This window comes from Scomber japonicus, chromosome 18 (assembly GCF_027409825.1).
Source record: "Scomber japonicus isolate fScoJap1 chromosome 18, fScoJap1.pri, whole genome shotgun sequence".
NCBI lineage: Eukaryota > Metazoa > Chordata > Actinopteri > Scombriformes > Scombridae > Scomber > Scomber japonicus.
Genome location: NC_070595.1, coordinates 4,625,706 through 4,643,664, shown reverse-complemented (window position 1 = coordinate 4,643,664; position 17,959 = coordinate 4,625,706). Strand labels below are relative to the sequence as shown.

General features: G+C 40.9%; 1 protein-coding gene across 1 annotated transcript; it reads right to left on the bottom strand.

Annotated features, from left to right (window-relative positions):
- Nucleotides 1-2,395: 2,395 nt before the first annotated feature.
- Nucleotides 2,396-15,615, bottom strand: LOC128378346 (TANK-binding kinase 1-binding protein 1-like). The gene is made up of 12 exons (XM_053337832.1): nucleotides 15,382-15,615; nucleotides 15,114-15,245; nucleotides 8,914-9,018; nucleotides 8,579-8,729; nucleotides 7,627-7,820; nucleotides 6,032-6,099; nucleotides 5,824-5,939; nucleotides 5,171-5,361; nucleotides 4,801-5,079; nucleotides 4,146-4,226; nucleotides 3,834-4,061; nucleotides 2,396-2,524 (listed from the first exon to the last, which is right to left on the bottom strand). The coding sequence occupies exons 1-12, from the start codon at nucleotides 15,613-15,615 to the stop codon at nucleotides 2,396-2,398; spliced, it is 1,908 nt and encodes a 635-aa protein (XP_053193807.1).
- Between the last annotated feature and the right edge of the window lie 2,344 nt (nucleotides 15,616-17,959).

The following is a 17,959-nucleotide window of genomic DNA, read 5'->3' as shown; positions in this document are numbered from 1 at the left end:
TTTTTCAGTTTGGGGCGACGGATACAAGTGTAATCCTACAAAGTGTGTTCTCATGAATATACTGATCCACTGTTTGCTGGACAGATGTTGTATTGCAGATGTTGAATTTTGATGACTCATCTCAAAAAGTATTGGAGAGGATGCAAAAATCAGATATGATAGAACTTAAAACAAATTAAAGCAAGTTGAAAATGAAAACTCCTTCTTGAACTTAGAAATAGTAGTAAATGTCAGAATATGTTAATACATCATTTGAGTAAACTGACCCTTTAAGTCTCCTGTAAGGTTTCCTGTAGGATCGACTGTGAAATGTCTTGATTTTTTGTGCATGGACAGCTGTTTGACCTGCATGTGTGACAGCTGGAACCTCACCTGCACACATTACTATGAAGTGTGTGTGTGTGTGTGTGTGTGTGTGTGTGTGTGTGTGTGTGTGTGTGCTCACAACATTCCAGTCACACACACACACACACACACACACACACACAGTCACACTTTGTGGTAAGAAGGCGGAGAATTTAACAGGCAGTGTGTCCACCCAAAACAAAGCTGACCCCTTCCCCTCCATCTGCTGCTCATCACATCATCAATCCACCTGAACACCAGCGACTCTCCGTACTTCTTATTCACATGATTATTTTTTTCTTTCTGTAATATCAGATTTTCTCTCTTTTTTTGCTTCATTTGTTTGGCTTTCATCCTTTAAAACACTAACAGCTAAGAGTCAGAAAATCACTTTCAGTCTTTTTGAAATGTGAGTCGTTGTTCAGCACAGTAGTCCACATGTGATGAAAGTGATGAGTGAAGACATGTTGACACGTTTCTGTTGCTGATCTTCACTTTTTATTGTCCCTCTGCACAGCTATATTCAACCCAAAGCAAAGTATGTAAACCCATGAGTGTAAAAACTTAACATGAAGCAGAATAGTCAAACATTATTTGCTTATGCCTAACAATGCCATTCATTACAGATTTCATATGGATCCATACAAGGTAGATGATCATAGTATGTTATAATATTATTATGAGATACTAAGACATAATTATGAGATCATAAATTATAGATTATTCACTGTCCAGAATAAATTACCCTAGCTATTATTATGTTTCCAGTCATAACTTATGAGATAAAAAATACATAATTGTTATAGATTATAGTGTAATAAAGTCTGTAATTGTAAGAAACACATCCTAAAATATAAAGGGAAGTTAGATTTATTATGGAGAAAAAAATAAAATAATCTGGACTGATATAAACTAGGAAGTACTGTTTAATATATATGTTGAATTGGTTAATTATAATAAATTAGGTCATAATTATGAGAATGTTTCTAACAATTAGAGATACTGTCACATAATAGAAGAAAACAAGAAACAATCTTGACTAACAATCATGAATTATGGGACACTTTTCCATAATTAAGTCATAATTCTGAGATAATGATTAAAAGGCATTTTCATTCCCACACCACTAGATGGCAGTAGGTGCTTTTTTCACATTAGTACCTTTAGCGCGTTTCACACTTGTGAGTTTACATACAGTTTGCTTTGGAACCTCAGCTGCTTGTCCATTGGCCCCCGTTTATTGTCACCAATGTCCTGATTTATATGTCCTTAAAACGATTCCATGGCTTGTTCCGTTCATACATACTCAGAAAGTCTTCTAGACTACACATTTTTTTATTTACTCACTGAAATGATTTGTGCAGATGATTTTTCCACATCTCAATTCGAGTTCAGCGTTCATCGGAGGTCCAGAAATCTTGAAAATCCTTATTTTGAATCACGACAAAAACACATGATGGTGGTTTTGTCCAGATGGTTTGATGCTGGGGATGTGAAAACAACAGATGCTTCTGACACTGCACCCTCTGTCAGACCAGTATATACAGTATGTTACATTACCAGAGGAGCTCCAATGTATCTGTAGCTCTATTGTCTTTTCAACATCTGCCAGTTCTGCAGCACTCAGATCTATATACAAATGAGGAGCTGGTTTGTGAAAAGAATAAAACAGCATTTGATAAAAGCCACTCATAGAACTGTTGATATGGTGCTTTGTGAGAGATATTATGTATGAACCAAAGTGATTTAGAAAGATTTACAATCTGGAAATGAAATGATGAGCACTTGAGTCTGAAGAGTAGAAAAACAGAGGTGTACTGTTAGTGGAAGGTTGCTGGTTTGATTCCACAGTCTGTATAGAAGGGCACAGTAAAGTGCCCCTTTGAGCAAGGCATGTAACCCTTATGTAGTACCAGAGGACTGCTGTTCCATAGGCAGCACTGAAAGGAGCATGCAGGCTCATCAAACCACACACACACAAAAAAAAACAAGAAAACAATCAAGATGGGTGGAATTCCCACCTCTGGTTTGAATGGGTTTTGACAGAAGGTCAGATCTTGCTGTTCTCTAAGTGGGAGTCGATGTGTTTGATGAGGGCGTCGTCAGGGTAACCAGTTGGGAAGGTCAGCTGACACAGAGGACAGCTACGAACGGCACTCTCCTCTGACTCCATCCATAACTACAGACAGAGAAAGACAGCTTTCAAACTACTGAACCCCAACTTATACATGCATTAATGAAGATTTTATACTGACAATGGATCAAATGACAATGTCTGATAGCAGCTGGTGAAGACCAAACCAGAGCTATAAGGCCTTCAGCTGGATTTAAAGGGTTATACATGGTTACAACACAACTATGGAGGTGATGCATCATAGCCACCATAGGAACACCGTAGTTGTCTGTGAATGTATCATTTTAATAGGCCTCCATATCACTGCTGTGGCAACTACAGAGACACCAAGTAGAGACAGCAAGACATGTGATTAGTGAGTTCATGCTGATTGTAGTTTTTTTGGTTTGCTGATGCCAGAGATTGCTACAAGACAATGTTAATTAACACAAAGACTCATTAATATGTTCCTGTTCATTAACACATAGCGTTCTCCTGCTGGAAACTAGTGTCACAGTCACTTCTTGGGGTCCCTATTGGTTGCCAAGAAACTATCGAGGACATAACACCCATTTAAAAAATGAGCAGTTGTCCTTTATTTACACTTTGCTTCTTGTGCAGATTAAACAAACATAATATGTGTTAATTAAAACGTGTAAATGAGCGAGCTTTAGGGGTGCTGCTACGTAGATTTTGTTAATTCGGTGTCAGAGTCTAACTCTAACCCTAACCCTTTTTGCTTTATAAAGTTAATGCTGAGCTGAGCACTCTGCCTGTTGGATGTAGCTAATATTTAACAGAAATACACAACTCTACTGGAAAGCTTTAAAGCATAATAATAATACAACTTCATTATGTATGATACATCTGTCTAGTGTCAAACAGAAATCCATCCTTACATTCATTAGTCAGTCACCAGAAACACATCTCCATATCAATGCTAATGCTAACTTTTTAACATGATAATATGTCAGTGTTGTGTTTAAAGCTTGTTCTACTGCCCCCAGGTGACCAAAATGTGTTAATGCAGCTTTTAAAAAAATCATTAGGCATTAACTTTCTGAAACTAAATCATATTTGGTTCTTCTTTGGTTCTAATCATATTTGGTTAATTTCACATTTAACATGTTTACATTCCTGTTTTTATTTACAATAAATTAGTTTTCTCTGCTTCTTTAAGTTCTAATGCTAATATGCTGTAATGAATACATTTGCAGTCCTGTATTATATAAAACAATGGTTCATATTTAGTCTCCCTTTCCTCTTTTTTTTCATGTGAATCTCTTTTGCTGCTGCAGTGACCTAGTTTCCCCACAGGGAACGCAAAGAATCTATTAACCACTTTATGTAATCCTCTACACTGTTTAGAACTCACATTAATGGAGGGCCATGACTGAGCGTGCTCAGTGTTCATGTAGGGAGGCAGATGGCAGGAGAGGGTGGCAGGTCCCTCTGGGGCTGAGAAAGAGGGATGGTGGGGCTGTTTCCTCGGTGATGGGAATGAAGGGTGGAGGGGCTGTTCCCTAGGCGATGATGAGCCAATCCCAGTCGCGCCGAGCGTCTGAGGTGGGCTGGCAGCCGGCGATAGATAGGTGCACACGTCCTGTAACAGACATCTTCAAAGTGAATAAAACTGCTTTAAAAGACACACACAAGAGTGACACACGTTTTGATTATCATTCATCACCTCTTCGTCATCAGAGGACTGGGGTGGGGTCACCAGTGGGGTGGGCTCAGGGGGGTCGTCAAGATGACAGAAGTGATGCACCTGGATAAGAGGAGGGACATGATGATTACTGTGAAAAGAACTGAGGTTTAGGAATGTAAAAAAGTGTTTCTTAAGTTTGATTGCCATTTGAGATATTTCACATTAAACCAGGAAGATTTATATATTTGAAGCAGATAGAAGGCTTTTAATGTGAAAATATATAAATATATATATAAAATCCTGTCATGATAACTACTTTTGTTGGACGATATATTGTCTCAGAAATATTCCCGATAAATGATATTATTGTCATTTGAAGATCATTTTATACCACTAATATAATGATAATACAATAGTATAATAATGTAAGGGGGGGGGGGGGGGGTAACTATTATACTAGTAATAAGCAACCATGATATATTAAGTAATTAAGTAATTTTACATTGATATTAAGTTGATACTGGTCTAGTGTTATCCTGCTTTATTATGTCCCCCTATGATTTGCCTTTGTTATCTCATACTATTTGTCCATATTATTGAACATAATTCAACTCATTTCCATGGTTACCTACAGTAGAAGCAGCAAGTTACTATGTAGGTATATAAGCTTGTTAATAATGATTATTATTGGCACCTCAGCAGCCAAGGGGAAGCCCCGGTCCAGAGCACAATGATGAGGACTGCTGCTCAGGCTGCTGCCCCCTGCCCGCTCTCCTCCACTTCCTCCTCTCTCCCCTCCAGCTCCGTGAGCCGAAGCCGGCCTCACCAGGCCCACCAGGGAGGTACGGAGCTGGGATTTGATTTGGCCATAACTCTGACTCTCCCCAAGGAGGGGCCTAGGTTTGGGAAGAGTAGACACCGGATCCCTCATCAGGCGAACCGGGGGCCTGTGGATGGCGGACGGGTCAGACACCTGGAGAAAGGAGGAGAAGGAGGAGGTCAAAAAGACTTTAAGGATTGTCCAAAGTATCACTGCACCATAAAAAAATAAACCACGACCTCACCTCCGAGTAACTACGGCGACCCTGGAACTTGGCTCGTAGGCGGCTGCTGCTTAGCTGATGGGAGTAGGAGGCTGGGCCGTTGTTCGGTGAAAGCGGGGGGGAGGGGCTGGGGAGGAGCCTGTCAGGGGAGAGGGAGGGGCGCTGGGGGGAGGTCGGGGAGAGACGCTGAGGAGCCAGGGGAGGACGAGACACTAGAGGGGGGGGGGGGGGAGAAAAAGAAGAAGAAGTGAATTCAAGGACTGAAAAAGAGTTGTCCCAATACTCAATAGGATACTTGTAACTTGTCGACATCATCAATCGGGAATTAAGACATTCCCCAGCAAAACATGTCAATTATTGATTGTCCATTGGAGACACTGGTTAATTGATTACGATTGGGGACTCATTTCAAGGGAAAGAAGCTCTTAACCTCACTTTTAACTGGCATTCTCAATAATAAAGTCTCAAAAGGAGTTCAATAATTCCTAAAATTTTGGGGCTCAGACCACAGCCCACTGCCTTTGTAGCATACCTTGTAACACCTTCAAATAAATATAACAGGCCAGTAGGAGACTGTTTTGTTGTGTTCTCAGTGTTACAAAGCTATACCATGAACCTCTATGGTAATACTGTCATTGTAACTTGCACTGTTTGACTCAAAAGTTTAAAAAAACATGACCTACCAGGTTCCTGTGAGACGTGTCGCAGGAGGTCGCCCTGTTTGACAGCCAGGCTGCGAACACGACCCAACTCCTCAGTTAGCTCAGTGTAGGCTAACGCTAGGTTCACCCTGCAACATTCACAGAGACAGCGACTGAATAAATGAATCCAAAATTTTTGATCCAAATATCCTAATATTGTCCTCTTTGGTCTAAGACTCACTGTTCGTCCCCGGCTTTCTTTATCCACTCTACGTCACAGTGCTCGCAGTGTGGCGCCATCTCCTGTGACTGACGGAAAACTGCGGTTACTTATCTCACACATTTCTGGATCAATGATGTATTTTTGTGTCCATGTGGTTCAAGTCAAATTTAAAGGATTAAAATGTGAAAATAAACGTATGAATAACGTGCACACATTCTTTTTTGTGGACCCAGCATAACATTTCTGCTTTTAAAAAGGATTATCAAAAAAAATGTCTAAGTGGTGTAACCATAAAAACACTAAATTCTCAATAAAACACCATATCAACTAGTTTGGCATGATCTTACATTAACTTCTGATGAGCAGGTTGGCATCCTGTGTGGTAGCTCCTGTCATCAGTGTATGAATATGTGTGAATGTGTGAATGTGACATGTAGTGTAAAAGCACTTTGACTGGTCAAAAAGACTGGAAAAGGGTTTTATAAGTACAATACATTTACCATTTAGATTTACACTTCATTACACATATTTTGGGATTTTCACTTATCGATTTTTCATCATATAAAGGACTAAATGGTTGAAGAAATGTGACGTCTCTCCCCTTAGTCTCACTTTTAAGGAGGCTCAGAAATTGCTCAGTTAACCCTAACCTTACAGCTGCTCACTGTACTTTTAAGCAACTCAAACAGGAGGAAGTAGTGCATTTGTTTGGGACTATTGTCAAATGAATAACACACAGTGAGTGGTGCTCTAGGGAGTATTGTGTGTTCTATTTCCTCCCTCCCTCCTAAACCTGTGAGAGAGAGATAGAGAGATAGAGAGATAGAGAGATAGAGAGAGAGAGAGTGATATCATGTGCTAATGAATATGTTATTTTTCTCCTCTAATATTTTCTTCAATTCATTCATTGGCCCAAATTTGCAATATCTGTACTGCTGTAAATGTGCAATTCATTCCTAAATTGCATTCAATTTCGATGTGTTTCTTTATTTAAATCACTGCATTCCTATCACTGTAATTCCTGCTGATATCATCTCATGCACCATTCCGTTAAGGTTACTCATAATTTTGCACTGAATGTCATCAAATTATTATTATTGTTATTATTATTATTATTATTATTATCATGAAACAGCTGTCTGATGCAAGTATCACAGTGTTTATAGCAGATGCTAATTTCCAACAGCTGTTCCTAGAAGGGCTTTTGTGAAAATAAGAGATTTTAACAGTAAAATAAAAAGAAGCTAAACTGAATACAATACAATAAATGCAATAAAGCGCCAGGTAAAAAGAAGATAAGCAAAGTACAATAAAACACATAAAACTAGACATGAGTACAGGTTTGCTGCTGACTTGAGTTGATCGGGATTTGATGAGTCTTTTATAACGTGGTGATGTGTGTGGCTAATTTCAAGTTGCAAGTTCCAGATTTTTTGCTCCTTTCACAGAAAAAGTGAGCAGAAGATAATTTGCAGAATGATACTTTACAGTTTCCACTTGAACTCTTCATTTAAACACAACCTTTACATGATGAAGATCAAACATTCCAGCAGGTTTCTTATCATCTTCAACCAGCTGAGGTTAAGCCACAGTCTTATTATCTGGAGGCCTACCTGTCTCTGTGCTTCCTGCAGCTGAGCCACTTCCTGCTGCAGCCTCTGCAGCTTGGCCCTCAGCTCCTTCTCCCTCTGACACGCCCCCTCCGCCTGGTGCCGCGCCCCCTCTAGCTCGGCCTCTAGTCGCTGGAGCTTCATATCTGACAGCGCGTCCAGACTGCGGGAGCTCTGCAGGGTCGGTCCTCTGCCCTCTGACAACACAACACAGGACACAGCAGCTTCAGTCTGAATTACACTGCACTGCTACACAATGATGTCAAGCTACAATTCCTAAATGATCAGCACTCTTTTTACATGTTTGTGGTTTCATGCTGGATCTGGGTGTATATTTGATGTTTGGTCATTTTTTCCAAAAACTGTAATTTGATGCTTAACCCGTTATTGGGCAAATAATTATATTTGGTAACTTCTGTAAATATCCCATTCCTTCCTTCCTTCCTTCTTTCCTTCCTTCTTTCTTCCCTTCCTCTTTTCCTTTCTCCCTCCCTCATTCCTTATTTCCTCCGTCCTTCCTTCCTTTCCTTCCTTCCATCTGTCCTTCCTCCCTCCCTCCTTTCCTTCCTCCATCCTTCCTTCCATCTGTTCTTCCTCCCTCCCCCTTTCTTCTTCCTTCCTTCCTTCTTTCTTCCCTTCCTCCCTCCCTCCTTCTCTCTTTCTTTCCTCCCCCCTACCTTCCTTCCTTCCTTCTTTCCTCCATCCTTCCTTCCTTTACTTCCTCCCTCCTTCCTTCCTTCCTTCCTTTCATCCTTCCTTCCTTCCTTCCTCCCTTGCTTTCAATGGGTGTCCTATAAAGGGTTAATCTGTACAAAATCCAAAGTGCAAAAATGGTTTCTGTGCTGGATTTTTCTTGGAGATGACTAGTTTCTGGGCAACAAGCAGGAACTCCAGATCCAGGCAAACTACTCGTACCCCTCCCCTGCTACCACCATGATCTGACTGCGTGTCTGACCTCGGGGAACGTCCAGGCTAGCGTGCATCTGAGGCTGATGTGCGTCTTTGCTGCGGAGCTGAGCGCTGAGTTTCTGAAGGGAACTTTCTCTCTGCCTGAGAGCCGACTCCAGACTGCAGATCTGCTCCACGTGCTGCTCTGCTAGAGTGGTCTGACACACACACACACACACACACACACACACACACACACACACACACACACACACACACACACACACACACACACACACACACAATATTATTGGCACAGCATTTTATTATAATGAAACATTGATGTGTGTGTGTGTGTGTGTGTGTGTGTGTGTGTGTGTGTGTGTGTGTGAACGTGTTTACCATCTTGTCTAAGTCTCTCTGCACGTTGCTTTTCTCCAGGTGGATCTTCTCGTAAGCCTGGATGACTTCCTCCAGCCTCTCCTCTCTCTCCTTGGTCTTCTGGAGCTGAGACAGAGACACAGGACTCATCTTTGACTTCTGATTAAAATTCTGATTAATCCAACTTGAGGATTACAGCTGTGATTTCAACCATCAGTAATGATAACACTATTACACACCATCATGAATGAATGAATGAATGAATAAATGCCTTTATTGTCTTTGCATGTTCACATACAATGAAATTAGCTATCTCTCATACAAGAAGACTGTTTCCATCCACTCTGCTCCAAACACACGCTCACATTCACACACATGAACTGTTACATAAGGTCAAATCTGATCTGAAGTGCTGCAGAAATGATAGGCTAAAGTGCATATGCAATTATTGCACATCAGTCTGTGGTGATGCAATTAAGTGTGGGTGGTGGTGGTGGTGGGGGGAGGGGGGGTGGTGGTTGAGGAGCGAGAGTTCAGTTGGTGTATGGCTGAAGGATAAAAACTATTCCTCAGTTCAGTCTGTAGGTGCAGCATTTCAGGGCTCTGTCCATCGTTACTAGAAAGAAGTCAAATAGGTAAAAACTGTCTATTAACTGTAACTAAACATTCATCACTGATTACACACTCACTTCCTGTTTCAATTTTAACCTCAAGCCCATTCAGACTTTGTTGAAGCCATGTTTCCAGATTCTCCAATGAATTTAGTGATAACCAATAGAAATTATGAATTTAGGCTGATTATCCGAACAAAACAAAACTCACCCACATCAGAATCACATAGATTAACTACACAAAAGAAATGCATTTGAAAATGATCTGCATTTACTGGACAATGCCAACTAAAGGCACACCTGGGTATACAATTAGGCACTACACAAAATAATAAATACAATAAATAAAACCAGAAATACAAACCAAAACTGGTCAGGAGGAAACAAAAACTAAAATAATATTACCACCACAGAAAGGAAGCAAGCACATCTGTAACTACGGATACTGCCTTTGTACAACCACATGGTCGATGTTAGCTTATTACACAGTCTTCTGACCTGTCACCTGTATGATAGAGAGTGTTTCACAGTGTGGTAAAGGGATAGACTGTATATAAGAACCGTGACGTCACCCATTGGTTTGTGGACTGCTGCTTGGAAGCCAATAGTATCAAATCTAGGCAGCGCCATCTCGAAAATTTCAGGTGCATGCCGGGAAAAAAAGAACACGGATTCTACTTATATGGGCATGAAGCGGAGTCATGGACGGATGTATGGGCGGAACGGGGAGGCTGCGATCGGTTGCGAGGGCTTTATCTCAAGGACATTGGTCAATCAACCTGTCAATCACAACGTAGCCACGTAGCCTGCTTTATCGTCAAATATAAAATCAGGGAGGCCAAAATTTCACAAATGAACATCATACAGCATTGAAGAAGGCTTTAAACTAGCGATTGAGACCATAAACACATTTTGAAAACGTTTACTCAGGTTAGAAATCAAGTGAGAAATTGGTGAATTCTCCATTGACTTGTACAGAGCCGGACGTCTTTTTGAACACAAAACGGTCGCCCCCTGGTGGCCTTTTGATAGAATGCAGCTCTAAGTTACTTCCGCTCTTGTTTGGGTTTTAGCAGGAATGTATGCATGGACTGGGAAGCCTCCTTTTGAGCAACACATTTTTTGTGAGTCTCACGTCGTATTCATGTGGTGTGAAACGGAAAAATGATTTAAGCAAACGTCACACAAACATTTACCAGACTCGCCTTGCACTGGTTTCCTCCATGTCTCGTGCTACATGCTGTTCTGACCTCATTTGCATTGTTTATAGTTGGTGCGCGCGCCCGTAACCTGCGTCCGCGTCACAGTCTGATTGACATGATCAAACAGCTCGCCCCGCCCCCTGATGACAGCCCTCACTGCTTTCTCCACCAACCTATCTGATAAATGCCAGATTATAAAACACACATTTCAAAACTGGAGTCTGACTGTCAATAACAATGCATTGCGGGACATCTGAGGGGTATTGCACAAAAGTAGAATAAAGAAATCCAGGATAACTGAGCAAGCGCAGCTTGATCTAGTCTGACCTGCGCATCTTGGCTTATTCGGTTGCACGTTTGCTGAGCCAGGATGAAAAGGTGCGGCTATGTCAAGCCAGGTGTAGATAGTTGGGATAAGTGCGTGTTCACGGCATTCTCAAATAGACCCATGGCATCGATCACAGAATCACAGATTGGAAAATGGAAAGGTGTTGCGCGTCATTCTTCACGGCCGCTGAACAACAGCTCCTGATGGAATTTCATGATGAGGTTAAAGAAATGATAAGAAAAAAAGGCAACACACGCACAAAGCACTGTAATCAAGGAAAGGGAGAAAGCCTGGCAGACAATCGCGGACCGGCTCAATGCGTAAGTAGTGCAATTAATGTACAGTTAATATACAATTTGTGGGTTAAGCATAGCTCAGTGGGTAGAGCACCCGCCCCATGAGTTGAGGCTACAGTCCTCGCTGCAGGCGACCCCGGTTCAAATCCCGCACCAAGCACTCCTATCCTACATGTCATTCTTCCCTCTCTGTCTCCAGTTTTCCTGTCTCTCTCTGCTAACCTGTAAATCAAAGGCAAAAAGCCCAAAAAATATACTTTAAAAAAAAAAAGTACAATTAATACAACAGTGCTCCACTAGAACTGTCAACATTACAATTAAAGGACTAAAGAAGTTACTGTCCAAGCCCACTAATCAACAGTTTTGATTTAAATTAAATTAAACACTTTGATTTCAATGTGGCAAGTAAAAGTACATGCTACTCAGGAAATATAATTAAGTGCAAACAATTATTATAATTAGGTGTAGAGCAGGGGGAAGGCACATCTGCAGCTGCAGGATGCACTTCTGCAGATGAGGAGACAGTGTTGCTGGTCTCCAGGCTTGAGGTATCATGTCAATTTTGTGGAAATGTCTTGCTCATTTAGCCCATAATGGATATGAAGTCAGTGATTTGGTGCTAATAGAAAATAACATGTAACAGGACCCAGATGCTGCTCAGCCTCAGAAGCAGCCAAGTAACATTGTGAGTATCGGCTAGTAAATAATAATAATAATGATACCACATGAATGACTATAAAATGACTGTTGCAATTAAACAGTCAACAGACTTTAATGAAACGACAATATAGTCTATTATATCAACATATTTAGAAAGACCATGGAAATGCTGTAAAACCCATTAATTTGTCACACGATTGACAGTAGAACTGCCAGATAAATCCCTGAGAATAATCTTAGCCTGGTTGTTAGCCTGTTCTGGAGCAGGCTAGCTGCAGAGAATAAATCACCATAGTAACTGGGCCGGGTTAAATTTAACCGACTTGAGGCTAAATTCAGCCAGGATAACTAACATATCCCGGCTTAATCCCTTATCCTGGTTTCGTGCAATACCCCTCTGGTCACCCTAATTTTGGCCTCCCTGATTTCATGGCTGTGTCCCAATCTGGTCCCAATTGCGAGGCTGCATCCTCGAAGTACGCATTTAGAGGCCGATTACGTCACAACGCCGCGCGAAGGCTGTCCCAATTCGAAGACTCCTTCAAATGCAGCCTTGAAATGCGGCCTTCTTTTCCCTCTTTTTCGAGGATGCACCGCTACTATCCTTCGCGGCCTCCCAGATGCTCCCAGATCCCAAGATCTTTGCTGTTCAGTGCCGCGAAAACACAACAATGGCGACACCAACAGGTGAAGACTTTTCATTCAAGTGTAAGTATTGGTTTGTTTTATTTAATTATTTGTACTTATTACTACTTATACTTTTATACTTTTACTAATTACTTATATTTTATTACTTGACTTATTTTTTTATATTTATATATATATATTTACCTATGTATATATATATATATATATTACTTATATATATATTTACTTATATTTATATATATATATATATATATATATATATAGACTAAGATGAACAAATTTAGATTTTAATAAAGAGCTACGTTTGGGATTGTCTCTATTATATGTTATACTTCATTATTATGATAATTTTTTGCTATATTAGAACCCTTTTGTCTGTTAACATAGCATCCCTGTGTTTACCTTTTCTCTTGCTTCCCTCTGTGTTTAGAACAATACTGGAAAAGATGGGCATGGAGGGGAAGGTCCAGCCCCACCAGGCGAAAAAGAAGTGGTGATTTTATGTTAATGTTATAAAATAAAAAATATTGTCAATTGTTACACGTTGTCTATTCCATTTAGTATTTACAACTTAAGTACAATTTATAACAGGGTTAACAAACGGCATAAAGTGCTACTGTTCAGGAAGAACAAGGGATTAAATATTTTCTTTTATTATCAAGTGATGAAACATTTAACTATTGACAAAAATTACATCAGGAATAACTATTTACAGATTATTATTATTTCATTATTCTTTCTCTTGTGTGTTTTCCTTCTTTCTTCTTCTTTCTTTCTTTCTTTCTTTCTTGTGTGTTTTCTTCTCCTTTCCTTTATTCTTCTCCTTTCTTCTCTCTTATCATTTTGTCAGCTTTTTCACCGTCTTTTCGGTCGTGGCGTCTTTCTCGTCATATGGGCGGGAACAGCTGGTGACGCAACCAGGAAATGCCTCGAAGGCTAGACCGTCTCATTTAACAACGGTTGATGCAGCCTTCGGAGGTTCCTCAGAAGGCTGCATCCTTCGAAGGCCGCAAAGGCCGCGTACTTCGAGGATGCAGCCTCGCAATTGGGACCAGATTGGGACACAGCCTATATTTGACGATAAAGCAGGCTACGTGGCTAAGTTGTGATTGACAGGTTGATTGACAAATGTCCTTGAGATCCAGCCCTCGCAACCAATCGCAGCCTCCCCGTTCTGCCGTTGGTCCCGCCCATACATCCGTCCATGACTCCGCCTCATGCCCATATAAGTAGAATCCGTGTTCTTTTTTTCCCGGCATGCACCTGAAATTTTCAAGATGGCGCTGCCTAGATTCGATACTATTGGCTTCCGAGCAGCAGTCCACAAACCAATGGGTGACGTCACGGATGTTACGTCCATTTCTTATATACAGTTTATGGTAGAGTCTCGGTCTCACACAGTGCACACACATACACACACACACACACACATACAGACATAAACATACACACACAAGTGCTGCTGACCGTAGCTTGTAATTGATGTCAGGTAGCAGAGTTAAGGTGAGTCAAACACTGCCCCAACAAGATGATCAGGACATTTATTTAAAATCAAGCTTGGCATTTATTTGACTGTTCATATTTTGTGACGATTGTGTAACTCACATTTTCAATGCCTCCAACGCCCATGCGTAAAAATCATTCATCAAGTTTTCATCCAAATTTAGAGCAGAGGAGGAGAGGACGTAACGAGATGACGTCATTAAAAGAGCAGCAGTCAAAGCTCACACAGAGAGAACATGATGGAAATATAAGCTTTCTGTTTGTGTCATGTATGAACGTTACAATACCCACACAGATGGAGGCTTGACTAACATTTAAGTCACTGATGATGATGATGATGATGATGATGATGATTCACACTTCAAAGCTTCATGTACGTCATCATTTAAAGACTGTGTAAAGTGAATTCAGACATTTTCTTCTAAACACATTAAATAATAATGATAAGCATAAACCCGTCCCTGCTGCTGTAGAGGTATAAATACATTCAGCACACACTACTACTACTACAGTCTACAGTTAGCCAGTTAGCTGAGTTAGCCGCCGAGCTAGCAGCTGAGTTAGCAGCAGAAAGCTCTCAGACATAGCGTCCATGTTTCTGGTAGAGGTGGTGACTTTGATTGACAGGTGACTTGGTAGGGGGCGGGATTTCAGCAAACTTGGTGGGCACTCCCACTGCGTTTGGTAGCAGAGAAAGAGGCTGATTTTTACACAACTTTGAAGCCTAATTTCATATATTTGGCGATTTTTTTAATCATTCAAATTTGGCAGGGTGGTTAACAACACACTTTTCTGTGGTATGTCAAACGCAGAACACATTTATTCTTACTTTACACGGACTTTAAGTCTTTGTCACATTTTGCATGCACCAATAAACAACAACTATTCAATCAATCAATCAATCAATCTATCTATCTATCTTTATTTATTGTCTATAACAATAGTAGTGATAGTGTTTTTCTGCTGTGAGTACCTCCTGAGTGAGAGAGTTGATCCTTTGTTGTAGGTTGGTTGTCTCTGATTGGATAACACTGGTATCCTTGATGATGGGCTCACAGGAACAACACAGTGTCCTCTCCTCTCCAAATTTACTGATCATAGGAAACTAGAGGAGAAGAGAAGGAAAATAATGCATTCAGGCCTTCTGTATGTTTGTATGTATGTGTGTGTGTGTGTGTGTGTGTGTGTGTGTGTGAGAGAGAGTGTTTGTGTGTTGCATATGTGTGTGAGCTGCTCTCCACCTTAAACTCATAGTGTTTGAGTTTCCTCTTGATGCTGCTGTTCTCTCTCTCCAGACTGGCCAGCCGGGTCTTGATGTCATGATAGGCGGCAGCAAGGGCCAATCCTGATGCCGGGTACATATCGTCCGGGAGCCGATTTGCCGACCAGCTGATCCCGGATACGCCCACGTCATCTCTCAGCCCTTCACCTCCTCCAAGCAGCCCGAGCTCTCCTCTGCCGAACAGATCCATCATCAGTTACCTGTAGGAGAGGAGAGAGGAGAGAGAGAGGAAGAAACAAAAGGGTTGGTAGTTCTCTAGCGAAAAATGGAGTGAAGAAAGGATGGAGTGATGGCACACTGACAGAAAGATGAAGCCGTGTCAGCTCAGCATGTCTGCACTCTCCACCTCATACAGCGGGGGCACTAATGACAATAAATCTGCCGAGCTCCATGTTCTGGCAGAGGTGACAGCCAGAGAGAGAGGGTGTGTGTGTGTGTGTGTGTGTGTGCGTGCGTGTGTGTGTCTTTTCAAACTGCAGCCAGGAGCCCACTGAGCCCGCCAGCCAAAAAGGTTTGCTTTCCCATCTGCTGTCGTAAAGTACTTCCTCTCTCCTTGCCCCCCTGCCTCTCGATGGCGGTTGCCATGGTTATGGGGTACACAGAAAGAAAGAAAAAAAGAGATAAAGGGTCTAATTTGTCAAACTAAACCTGCCATACATGAGACCTAATAAGATTATGGACTAAAGCTTCTATGTTAAGTAAGGCATCGCTGTACTCATATTCATACATAAGGATCCTTGAATGACCAGCCGGTGTGTGTGTGTGTGAGTGTGTGTCCAGAAATTAATAAGTGTTTCCAAGAGCTCTGGACTTCCAGTATGGCCAGCAGGTGTGATGACATGGAGCTCACCATGACAGACTGGATTCAATAACCACAAGAAAAACAAAAGCCTCCAAAAAATGAACAAATGTGAAATATTCATCTGAATGCATTTCAGCACAGAAGCACTGGTGCATCACTATTATATCTATATATATATCTATATATGTGCGATGCTATTTCCAATCTATTACACAAGTGCACACCACAGCATGCTGGCTGGCTGGCTGGCTGGCTGGTTTGGAAGCAGAGAGAAGAGAAGCCTGCAGAAGCTGGCCTTATGGAGCAGTCAGACTGGCTTTGGCTTCCCATTCAAGTCTATGTTGAACAGAAGGAGACACATTCACTTCCAGCAGGACCTTTCACTCCGGAGAGATATTCTTGCTTTGTTTCTGCACAGCAAAATCATACAAAATGCACCATTTAATACAAAGATAATAGACTTCCACAAGCAATAAGGCTTTAACATCTCATTCTTTGGGTGACAACTATACTTTATGTTACTGTTGCAGCTCCGTCACCTGTGAATCCTGCTGTCAATGTAGTCTACTCCTCAGTCGACTCCTTTGCCTAAATCTTTTTTTTTTTAGCTCTAAACAAGTGACAAGATGTCAGCAAGCAAGAAACAGAAATCTCAGTCTGTGTGGAAGCGACAAAGGTCTGACTGTGTAAGATTAAAACTGCAAAAAACCTCCTTCAGATCCTGAGCCAGAGGAGATGTTGATGTTGCTCTGCGGCGCATTAACATTTCATATGTTAACATCTTACACAGGATTCACGACAGTCTCTGTTCTGTTACAACAGCAGATAGTCATATGTATGCAATATTTAACAATCACGTAAAGCAGGCAGTGTTGATCTAAGAGGGAGTGAGGTGTCAGCGCCCTCTAGAGGCCACAGTCATTATATATTATCCAGCTTCCAACTGCGAGTCAACTAGACCTGTCACAATAATTATCAGCAACATTATGTCTATATATGGATTTATATGGACCTTGATCATTTTTTGACCTCAATATTTCACATTAGCAGCTAAGAGGCTGACCCCCCCCCCCCCCCCCCCCCGCCGCATTATGATGCTATTATATTGTTATTAAATCATTGTCATAAAATGATCTGCAAATGACAATAATATCGTTTATCGCGATTATTTCTGACGTGATATATCGTCCAACAAAAGTTGTAGTTATCATGACAGGACTGTTTTCACATTAAAAGCCTTCTATCCTCTCAAAAAATATAGAAATCTCCCTGGTTCTTCGTAGACTTTTATTGTGAAATATCTCACAGTTGACAGTACTTTGACATAGTGAAGACAGCCTGTAAAGTAAAAGCTATTGTAAATGATTAGTCAATTTAAAGCTAGTAGTATTGCCTAAACCTAATATGGTGAAAAGTTTCAACAGACTTATGTATTATGTATTATCAGTGGTATAAAATGATCTTCAAATGACAATAATATCGTTTATCGCGATTAATTCTGAGAAGATAAATATCGTCCAACAAAAGTTATAGTTATCACAACAGGACTGTTTTCACATTAAAAGCCTTCTATCCACTCGAAATATATAAATCTTCCTGGTTCTTCGTAGACTTTTATTGTGAAATATCTCACAGTTGACAATACTTTGACAGTGTGAAAACAGCCTGTAAAGTAAAAGCTATTGTAAATTATTAGTTAATGTAACGCTACACTGTTGTTGTTCGAGTTTGCAAA

Bases quoted from the DNA above. Each gene is read 5' to 3' on its own strand.
- LOC128378346 (XM_053337832.1), bottom strand. From the start codon at position 15,615: ATGATGGATCTGTTCGGCAGAGGAGAGCTCGGGCTGCTTGGAGGAGGT. The intron at 5,362-5,823 runs GTTTTTTTAAAC...CCCCCCCTCTAG, and splicing joins ACAGGAACCTGGTAGGTCAT to TGTCTCGTCCTCCCCTGGCT. The intron at 4,227-4,800 runs GTGCCAATAATA...CCTCTTATCCAG, and splicing joins GCTTCCCCTTGGCTGCTGAG to GTGCATCACTTCTGTCATCT.